This window comes from Phycodurus eques, chromosome 17 (assembly GCF_024500275.1).
Source record: "Phycodurus eques isolate BA_2022a chromosome 17, UOR_Pequ_1.1, whole genome shotgun sequence".
NCBI lineage: Eukaryota > Metazoa > Chordata > Actinopteri > Syngnathiformes > Syngnathidae > Phycodurus > Phycodurus eques.
The window spans coordinates 12,441,298-12,452,626 of NC_084541.1; the positions used below are offsets into that span (position 1 = coordinate 12,441,298).

The window sequence follows — 11,329 nt, forward strand, 5'->3', positions numbered from 1 at the left end:
AATCATCTTGTTATATCTACTTATTTTATGATTCAATTGACATTTCACTTTTTTTTTTTTTTTTTTTTTTTTTAACTTAACACGTTTTGTTAAAACAATCTATTCTAAAAGGTTGGATGCAAATGAATTGAATTTACCAGTAATTAAATTCAAATGAACTCTACTTATCAAATGGACTGTGCTGGATTAAAAAAAAATGTTTTAGGCACTGTGGCGTTATGCAGTATTAATATTTAATGCAGTGATTCATTCATGTACCACTAGAGGGAGGTAGGTAGGTAAATAGGTATACAAATGTAAGAAAAACACTGGTTTTAAGAATGTATGACACATTTATTTATTTTTTTTCAGGATCGCAATTATAACAGTTCATATTCCAAATACATGAGAACCAGCTGCAGTATAAAAACCTTAATTGCATAAAATAAAAGCTTACCTTTAGCTTCATGCTAACACTCAATGAATGAAAGAGACAACAAGGAATTAGCATGCACCACTATTATGATAAACAAGTGGACTTATATTACATCATTTATCACTTTCATTTGTTCATTTTTCCACGTTCATGTTCACAGAAATCGACAAATCGATAATCAGGTTGTACGAAAATAGGACCAGATGTTTGTTTTTTCCACAGAGTTTTTTTTAGTACTGTACTGCATATTTCCTCAAATAATGTTACACAACCACAGATGGGGGAGGCATCTTACTTCAACGGAGCCTTATTTTTGACAAAGGCTACCGCTATATTAAAATATTTGCCAAGTGAAACCGAACTATCATGAAAATGCCTGTGAATATTCGCATTCATCCAGGTAATTTCATGATCAGAGCACTGAATCAATTGCAACTGGACTGTTTTGGCTGTCTTAGAAGACCTCTCATCCGAGCAGGTGTCATCAGTTCTATATTGAAGACCGGTCTAATACAGACTGTAATGAAAAAGGCATAACTATGGATGCACACAACATTTTGGCGCACCCTCGTGTCACAACTGGAATTCCGTCCTCGTAATGGAAGATTATTTTGAATACTGCGCTTGGAATTTAAGACACTTCAAGTCATCTGAGAAACAGTTGACATGCTTCGGTGGGGGCTGCTAAAATAGTCCTATATAGTCAACATAAGAAATAAGTCAGATATTTCAGAGATTCATTTCGTATTATAACCATAATAAAATTGCATATTTTCAAGTAAAAGTGTGACTTTTCTTGAAAATACTCAGAGATGAATCTTGAGCAATCTACCTTTTTCCTCAAGAATAAAGTTGTGTGTGTGTATATATATGGTGGCTATTATTTGAGGAAATATGGTATATTCTTTCATCGGTATCAGAGGAATATGAGGTCAAGACTTAAAAGTTCTCTTGTTGTTTTTCCAAAGGAGGACGTCTTTATTCGTTAACTGGAATCCAACCGTTTATTGCCAACGACAAAACTATTCGTCGAATACATTTTTTTGGAGACCAGCACAGCTTTTGAGTAGGAGATAAAGATCAGGGGGTGAAACTTGGATTGTCACGTCGATTATGAGGGAGAATTGAATCTCTAAAACGTGTAAAAGTGTAAATGTGTAAAAGGGGCAGTCATTGAAATAAGGACATCTTTAATGCCATCGTTTAAGCACAGCCCAAAGACAAAAGCGGGTCTGTAGAACCGCGAGGTTTTCGTTATCTACTTGCCGCCGCAGTCGGAGCACAGGATGTCGCGGCCTTTGGCCACAAAGGGCGTGTTGGCCAGACTGAGGGAGCACTGCTTACAGTTGAAGCAGTATTCGTGCCAGGAGCCTCCGTCATAGCTCACCACGTTCACCCCTTTGCCAAAACCTGGGCGGAGAGGAAAACCATCACAAAAGAGAAACTTTTGCAACGACCCACATTCTAGAAACATTCATGTCAGCTTCGATTAAGACGCTATAGTCAAAATAGGTGGGAATGTGAGTGTGAATGATTTCCACGAAAGACAGATACTGTACACATTCCATAAAAAAAAAAAAATCAGCAATTTCATAATGGGGGTGCGACTGATGAACCATGGTATAGTAAGTAGGGTTTCAACTGTACAGTGGTGCCTTGACCATTGAGTTGAATTCATTCCTTGACCACACTCGCAACTCAAAACACTCATTATTATAATCATCTTTCCCCATTGAAATGAATGGCAATGCCATTAATCCATTCCAGCACCCCATAAAAAAACAACAAAATGTTGTAATGTATTTTAACTAAAAAAATCAGCACTCTACAGTATTGAACTTTATACACCCAAACAGTTAATAAGATGATTAATCTGAATGCAAAGAATTGAACAGTTTGTGCATCATGATTTCATGTATTCATTGTGCACCTCAGGCACAACGGGACTGTATAATACATGCAAACATCCGAATTTGGTTAATTTAATATTTTTTTCATACATCTAGAACTGTTGGTGAGGTATATGCTGTTTGGTTAAATACACATCATGTCCTTGTCGTTGTGCTATGTTTAGATTTCCAATAAACTCCAACTGGGAGTGGCAATAAACTGCTTCAAGCTACATTGTTGCATTCAATTCAAGACAAAAAAACTGCCCGAACGACGGCTTGCATCTCGAAAAACTTGTTAAATTGGGTCACTTGTAGGTCAAGATTCAATTGTACATACTTATTGTGACATTTTTATGGTGTGCCGTGGTGAGATTTTTTTCTAATTTAAAATATTTGCCTTGCTCCATAAAAGTTAAAAAAAAAAAAAAAAAAAAAAAAAAAAAACGGATCTATTAAACACACTCAAATATGAATGGAGGCAAAAAAGGAACCTGTGATGGCCATATGGCAGCCGCTGCATTTCTTAGCCACGGTGGTCTTGTAGCAGTCCACGCAGAAGACCTGGTCCTGGTGGGTGGTGAAGCTGGACCCGGCCAGAGGCTTGGAGCAGGAGCTGCACACGAAACAGTGACCGTGCCAAGGCTGCTCCTGGTAGTTGACTCCTCCGGACATTATTGGCTACAAAGGAGTCAACATATTCACGCTCAGTTTTGATTCCGACTTCTCATGTTTTCATTGATTACCTTTTTGCAGGAGACGCAGATCTTTGCAAACTTGTTGTCGTAGCAGGGACTGCAAAAGACGTCACTTTCTTTGGCGATGAAGCTCTGCGACGCCATCGGTCGCTTGCAGTGGCAGCAGATGAAGCACTCGTCGTGGAACGAATTGCCTTTATACTCCACACTCTCCGTGCCTGTAAATGGAGATGACACATACAAATGGATTAGAACAATGATTCTCCAAGTGTGGTAAGGGTATCAACCTGGCTTGAACTTTGTTTAATCCAGTACAATACATTTTTCAAGTACAGTTGAGTTATACTGTATTTAACTTTGAAGTACAATATGTACGATGACAAAACAAAGCAAAACAAACCGGTCAGACGATTTCAGTCCCAATTTTGAATTTACAAGCATATAAAAGGTCCCGTAGTTTGGCTATTTAGACCTCCATAGAGTGACTCTCTAACATGGACTCAGTAGAAAGGTGTCAATTTCATTTTAAAATAAACAAAACAAAAAAACATTGGTCCTGTCACACGAGTGCCCAGAAAAGGCCCCTCTGAGAGCTACTTCTGTTTGACCCAGTTTTGTATCCACTTTGTTCATATTTGGCTAAGACCGTCCCCTTTCCTCTGATTGGTGGCCTCAGTGTAGAAGACCAACTTGTGAGAGCACACGTGTTCGTTAAGTCGGCAGCGCTGGCTCGCGAGCGGAGACTGAGGTGGAGATCTCTGCTAGTTACGGAAATTCAACGTCTGTAACTAGGGAATCCGTGGGCAATTTTAATTCACATTTCACATGTTTATTGAGGCACCATATAGCTAATAGAACATCCCAAATAGTAGAAAAAGTTGACTTGGTAAAATACGGGACCATTAATACCGAGGCACCATAAGATATGAGTTTAATGTGTTCCTTGACCACACTTGTAACTAAAAACACTCACACAGTATTTCAAATCATATTTCCCCAATGAAATGAATGACAATAACAATTCGTTGCAGCCTCCCAAAAATACAACCAAAATGTTTGTAATGTGTTTATTAATAAGAAAAATAGCACTGTAGAATATTGTACTTTATTTTGAAAAAGTATTACATGAGTATATACGTTGTTTATTTCCACTCCCAGTTGAAGTTTACTGTCAAACTAAGCATACAACTAAGAGAGCTACACACTGTGTGCTTAAATTAGCTTATCTAAATGCAAACAAGCAATGCAAAATGCCATTGGCAGGTCTATTGAATAGCATTAGTGTCCCGGAGTTCTAAACTTTTCAACAACGGAAATTTGAAAACAAATGGAGCATTTGCTAGTTTGCCTAGGTTTTCTTGTACCAAATGTCTTCTGTACATGTATTGATTCTCACCAGCGAGTATGGGTTTGTAGCAGGCGTGGCAGCGTGGTGCCTCTTCTCTGGAGCAGCACTTGCCACACAGGATGCGCTCATCCTTGGTGGTGAATGGCTCCTTGGCCAGCGCTTTGTAGCACTTGGCGCATCGGAAGCAGTCCTCGTGCCAGTAGCGGCCCTTGTGGCTCAGCTCCTGATGGGTGTGAGTGTCACATCCAGGTGCCAAATAATACTGCATGATTGCATGTGCGTGTAGACACCTTGGATTCCACAGAGATGGGTCGGTGGCACTCGGCGCAGCTGTTGGCGCAGAACTTGGTGTGGCAGCGTACGCACACTGGCCGGCCCTCGTTGCGCACAAACCTCCTGCCGCCGAGGTCCTCGCGACAGTAGAAACAATGCACGCTAGCTGCCATTTTTCATCTCTGAAGCAACAACAAAACACAAGAAACAAGCTTCAGTCAGAAATCGGATTTCAGTCACAAGTTTGACTTATACAAGTACAGAAATTAGTGCCCTACAAAAGGGATTTGGGGTCTGGATAAATAGCCAGCTCCTTGTTATCATGGTAACAAAAGCGGTTCTTGCATTGGTACACCACCTTCACCTGCACAAGGGTGGCTCATTTGCAGGAGACAGGTCCACCACCTTAACTAACTTCTTGATCCTTTGGGTATTTTTACAAAAAGCAGGTCAGACATTTTACGAAGACATCTGGGAACCGATTTAATTCTTGATCAATCAATCATCCCGAGTAATGCCACGAGAGTATGACCCAGATATTTATACCGAACACGAGTAGTGATCGCACCTCACACACCAGACTGTGTATGCATTTTGTCGTTTAACAATTTGCAGTATTTCCGCTATTTTGTTTGACAACATTACAAGAAAACACATAATGAGCCACTCTGTGATATTAAAGGTGAGTCACCAATGAAATTGTGAAGCACAGGAATGCTGTTGGGTGCGACTGGTGAGCCGGAAACACTAATTACAATTCTTATTTCATACATAATCGCTACACACTGAATGGATAAAAGGCGGGTGTGGAATGGAATGTAGCACGCTTCCAACCAGCTCATCCCAAGTGCAGGAAAAGTGATGAAATGTCGCGTGCTTATTTTAACTTTACGACGGACGGGTGCTGCAATTTCTGTGCCAAAGTAAATGACACGTTTCTCATCCAGCGTTGTATGATATACCAGCAGCAGCCAACAGAGAGCAGTGTACACCCCATACCATTGAAAACAGACGTTTATCTCTTTTTCGTCCCTCCTTACCTTATTGATTTATTGAAAATGATTAAAAAGTCTTAAACATTATGAAATATTATTAAAACTAAAAATAAAGTTTATATATATATATATATATATATATATATATATATATATATAAAATTACCCTCTATTTTTCATCTTGCACAATCATGATGGAGAGAAAAAAATCTGAGTTGTGTATGTATACAGTAATGTGGGAGAGTGTACATGGATTTGTGTGAATATACTGTGTGACCACATAGAGAGGTGAATGCATGAAAGAATGCTTGGTATGGCACATGTGGTCAGATCTGGACTATGTAGACAAACCAGTCTCTCACGCACGAGACAGGCAGGGCCACTCCCGAGAAAAGAAAACCCACAAACCTCATGATTACAGCTGCATGCCAGCACACACTCACAAGGAACCTGTTGCTTATAAACCTTTAAGCAACAGTACAAAATTTGAACCCAAACAATGGAGTAACACATGTCAGACTGGCAATATAAAAGTACACATAGGCATTTTTTTTTTTTAAGCTTTTGCGAAGAATGGCTCGAAGGCTTAAAGTGTTATAACACCACTTGTTAACAAACTAAGAAAACACTATTAAAACTCATTCAGTGCCATTGACGGATGTTGAATTCAAATATCCATGTTAACATGGAGCCCTGGCAGTGAATGAGAGGTTATTTTTAGGTAAACCTATGTGGTTATTTTACATACGTAGTGTGCTGTGATTCTTAATCATTTTTGTATTTCCACTGAAGAGTGTCAGAGACCTTTTATTAAGACACCTGGGAAGTCTTTTAAATTGCAAAATAGATTGCATTGCAAGTCAAGTCACATCTATTTGTATAGGACTTAATCACAAAAGAATCTCAAAGGGCTTCACGGGCCCACAGTTGACAGTCTTCTTTAAACTTGACTGTACAGTTCGTAAATAAACTTCCTGATTTTCAAGCCTCTACCTGTTGTTTTCTTCTCCCACTAAACTGTGTAGAGCAAAAGCAATTCACAGGCTGCAGCCACAGAGAGCCACGCAGGTTGACGACATAACAATAGCGCCACCAGCGTGATAAAGAGACGCCGATCTGGTGTGGGAACTATTCGCTGACAGGAAGCCAGCCGGGAATTCCACGCAGGTCGGAGGGAAAAATAAATCACGTTTGGGGATGTCAGCCAACAAGTCTCAACTTTTTTTTCCTCGCCCCTTGTCATAATAAACCTTGTTTTTATAGCAGATACCGATCATTATCATGCACTGCTAAGTGTTAATGAAAAACTACTAGTGTGCCAGTGTGTGTGGTCCTGGCTTGTATTAAGGAGGGTAAAGCGTGTTAAGTGGGAAGAAAATGATGCAGCTGACTGTTCTGTATTTTCCTACTTGGGCATGTAATGGTTCTAAATATTGATACAAGATACATGTTGGATTTGGAAGGAAGTGTGTCCTCATGTCTGATCAATCAGGGTGCCCTTCCTCATGCAGTTCAACTCCATTAAATCCACACCCTACCCCGAGCCATCTGACACCGTACGGAAATTTTTACATTTGTCGGCACGACATCTGCGTCGTGCCCACGTGTTGGCGTGAGCTTATCGGCCAAGAATGTGCTGGAACACAGAAACAGGAAGTCTCCATCGCAAGAGCGTTGGCATGGTACACACTAACACACACACACACACACGCTGTTACCAATGCAATTTTATAATAATATTAAATAATTTTACCATAATGAAGCAAATAGTGGGCTTTGACGTTTATTTACGCAACTGAAGAGAGTACCAGGCATCTATTAGTGGGGAGGCCTTTATTTTTACACACTCTTTTCTATATTATTAAATTAATAAAAAAATATGAAAATAATATTTCCATACAGTGGTGAAATAGTGGCAGGAGGGCATCTATTACCAAGGGTAGGCTTTTATTAGTACAAATGCATTTTTTTACAATGATATTAAATAATTAAAAACTAATTCAAATACAATTAGCGTATTTCCTTAACTAGCGGCCAAAGGGGCGTTTATTTCTTCAACTGCTGACAGAATCAGGCAGGTATTAGAGGGAGGACAAAATCTGCACAAATGGGTTTATATGTATTGTTTTTCTTAATAATTCCCTATTTTTTTTATTTACCCAACTGCAGATGGACATCTATTAGAGGGGAGGCCTTTCTTTTTTCAAATGCCATCCACCCATTTTCTGAACACTGAACATTTTCTGGCACGACTGTAGTTGGTTGTCACAATACCAACATTTTGACTTTGATACGATACCTGCATAGAGTACCCCAATAGTCGTACTGGAATGATATCACAGTAAAAAGTAAAATATCACTAAAAACAGTGCAATCATAGATGATGGAGAAGTGTTCACTATCTGCTGAACAGCACAGAAGCACTGGTACTAAAAATACGTCGTATCGTTTAATTTTTGATGATACTTTTGTAGTATTGGTATCCCGTGCAATCGTACTTCGTCGTCGTACAAAACCAACAACTACTGGACAATATTTGATCGTAAGGTTGACTCAACATTTCCGCTTCTCAAAATGTTTTTGTTTCTGTATTTGGCACCAACAAGACCAATTCCAGCAAGTGGAATAATGCAGAAACGAAAGAAAGCAACATAGCGACCAAGATTTTACCAGCTGTCTATTACCAATTTCCTTTCATGTTAATATCCACCACATTCTCGGTGTGTGCAAACCAGCCACTACTATAACATAAAAGAAAGGCCTTTAAAACATTACAAGATGAGCGACTGCGTGTGACATAAACTACTGTCTTGAGGGATTTCGAACTGTACAAACGATTCGACGTAAATCTCAGTGCCCCAGTCCAGAATCTACGCGTTAAACACTCCTGCCAAACAAAAAGCCGCAAATAGAAAAACAAAATGTACTCTTTAAGCAGCAGATGATTTAAGTGTTACAGCAGAAAGCTGGGTGCGCTTGCACAAGTCTTGGAAGGGATGTTCACGAGGGCTGCAAAACAACTCAAGTGATCCGAGGCAACAATTTTCACAGTCTGTGGAAAAGCTTGGCTATATTTACTTGAAGAATGCTTGATTTTTGGAGCGTTTGAAAGAGCTTTCTGAACACTGGAACAGTGGTACCTTGACTTACGCCACTTATTCAAGAATTTTTGGGGAGTTTATTTGCTTTGTTTAAAAATGCAATTACAATGGCCGTCAATTATCAACGGATTTTCGCTATTCACTGTCCGGCCTGGTCCTTATCCCCTGTGAATAGTGGCGTGCTTCTGCACTGCTTTTTGAGGCCAAGGTCTGCACACCAGAAAGAGTGACACAATGCCTATTGTGTCACTGTTTAATTCTTTGTTATATTTAATTATGTCATTATGTGATGTTTTTATAAAGTACAATACTGTAGCGTGCTATTATTAAAACATTAAAAAAAATGTTGGTGGTTTTTTTGGTGGCTGGAATGGAATAATGGCATTGATGATTTGAGATACAAAGGTTTTGAGTTACAAGCGTGGTCATAGAACAGATTAAACTTGTTAGTCAAGACACCACTGTATAATTAATGGCTCCGGCAATACAAAATGAAATAAAAGAGGGTTTCATATAACGGGACTGTAATTGATCCTGAACTCTATTTTTGACAGCAGTTTGAGCCCAAAAATCTTGACTAAAGAATAAAAAAATGTTTTGTTTTGTTTAGTTTTTTTAATAACCGTGGCTGTAAATTCCAGAACTGAAATCAATCCAAGTTCCATGAAATTGTATTAATTTATCCACGACAGTTAGTCGGGTTTCTCTTAGCTTGAACTGCTTCCAGTATATGTAAATGTTTATTTTTATTTTTTTGTCCAATCAGATTCCAGCCGCTTTGTGTTGCCATGTCAATATAATCTGCGCAGGGCCTTCAGAATTAGTAGTGCCGGGCCTGGCCAATGTAACTTCAATTTTAGTAGACGTTGTCCGATCACGTTTCAATAAAAGTCCCATAAAAAGCGATGCACTCACTTAACTGTACATTCGCTGACATGGAGCTCGACGTGAAGCCGCAGAAAGTGGATAAAGTTTTACAACGCTGTGATTTAACCTTTCAAACAGGCTCAAAGAGGATCACTATCACTGCTGCTTCGACACACTGCAAGTCATTCATGTTTCTGCTATTATAAGAATATGACCACTGGCTGTGGAATACCCTTTATTCGCTATACGTTTTTCTAGGGTACTTGTAACGCTTTTTTACGGTTTTGACTTTTTTATTTATAGGGTTATTTTGGATTGCAACAAGTCTGAAGAACTTCCCTTGTGTACAGTAGCCAATTGCTGTAGAGGAATGTTAATTGAACTTTGTGTGCATTTTCTTGGCCTTGACACTTCGATCAGTGAGTGAGGAAAAGAGGAAACTTGCTAACTGGAAACAGATTGCAAGGCTTCCAAAAGTCACACACACACAGCACACAGAATTACTTACAGAGACAACGCCCCATGCAACAACTTTTAAGGCTCGTTTCCTCTTTAGATTTCGGAGGGTTTTTTTGCCCGGCAAGTCTGTAAGAAATCACAAGATGCGTGAGACAATGACGTCATCATGCTGATCATCATCAGAGAACAGTAGATTATTACCGACAGAAGTACATGTAGAGAATTGCTCTTATCCGTTTAAAATATGAATGTCGTCACGTATCAAACATAAAGCACAAACGAGTATGATCCATCACACGCGTACGCAAAGTAGCGCACCAACTTTTCCAACTAAACACACGTCCTAGGTTTAGTCACGTAGACATGAACATATTTTTTGTGGTCCTCCATCTTACCGGGTGAAGGTCGCGAGTCGCGTGGCGACAGATGCGCGTCTCGCCGTGGGCGTCGAGAAGCGACGGGACCTCCGACCTCTGCGTAAACAAGTCTGGTGGTGGCTGGCGTCGTCTGTTAGACATAAATAACCAAGCCGAGACCGGATGTTTGGCGTCCGACTTCAAAATAAAACTACAATGGGGACTTCCTTGAAAAGCACTTTCAAAAGAATACAAATAAAAGGAATCATTTGAAAATGTAGTCAGTCATGTTAGTGCAAGTACCATAATATTAATGGAACGTGATTACTTCAAATTACTTTTGGATTATTAAAATACAAAATATGCTAATAAAGAAAAAAATAATTAATTACATGGGGGGTGGGGGTGTCTTTCCTGTCTTATAATTTATGAATGTTTAAAATGCATTTTTTCCAAACGACCCAGTGTGTATAAATTGGGGGGGGGAAGACAAATTAAGTTTATGAAGGAAAAATTTACAATTAGTGCTAACTTAAAATCATTACCATAATAAAAAATCTAAGTGCTAGAGGACTCTGCATCTTTTTGCACAATTGTTTTTTGTCAATGTCTTTATGTCCCCAAAGTGTTCTGTAAATTGACTGTCTGTTGTACTAGAGCGGCTCCAACTACCGGAGACAAATTCCTTGTGTGTTTTGGACATACTTGGCAAATAAAGATGATTCTGATGATTCTGATTTGTTCCTATTTGGAGTTCTTAATAACTTGCAATAAACGAGTGAAGATGAGTGTTTTAACTTACTCGCTCATAGTTTGTATTGAACATGAAGTGAAGAATCAAACATTGGTGTGTCAAATGTTCGTACGCGATTGGCTGGCGACCGGTTCGGGGTGTACCCTGCCTCCCGCTTGAAGATAGCTGGGATAG

At 39.3% G+C, this 11,329-nt stretch overlaps 1 protein-coding gene across 1 annotated transcript; it reads right to left on the bottom strand.

The window, feature by feature from the left end:
- Positions 1-312: 312 nt before the first annotated feature.
- LOC133416257 (four and a half LIM domains protein 1-like) lies at positions 313-10,559 on the bottom strand. The gene is made up of 7 exons (XM_061703048.1): positions 10,441-10,559; positions 10,095-10,171; positions 4,641-4,805; positions 4,399-4,573; positions 3,051-3,220; positions 2,799-2,985; positions 313-1,825 (listed from the first exon to the last, which is right to left on the bottom strand). The coding sequence occupies exons 3-7, from the start codon at positions 4,794-4,796 to the stop codon at positions 1,674-1,676; spliced, it is 840 nt and encodes a 279-aa protein (XP_061559032.1). The 5' UTR covers positions 4,797-4,805; positions 10,095-10,171; positions 10,441-10,559; the 3' UTR covers positions 313-1,673.
- Between the last annotated feature and the right edge of the window lie 770 nt (positions 10,560-11,329).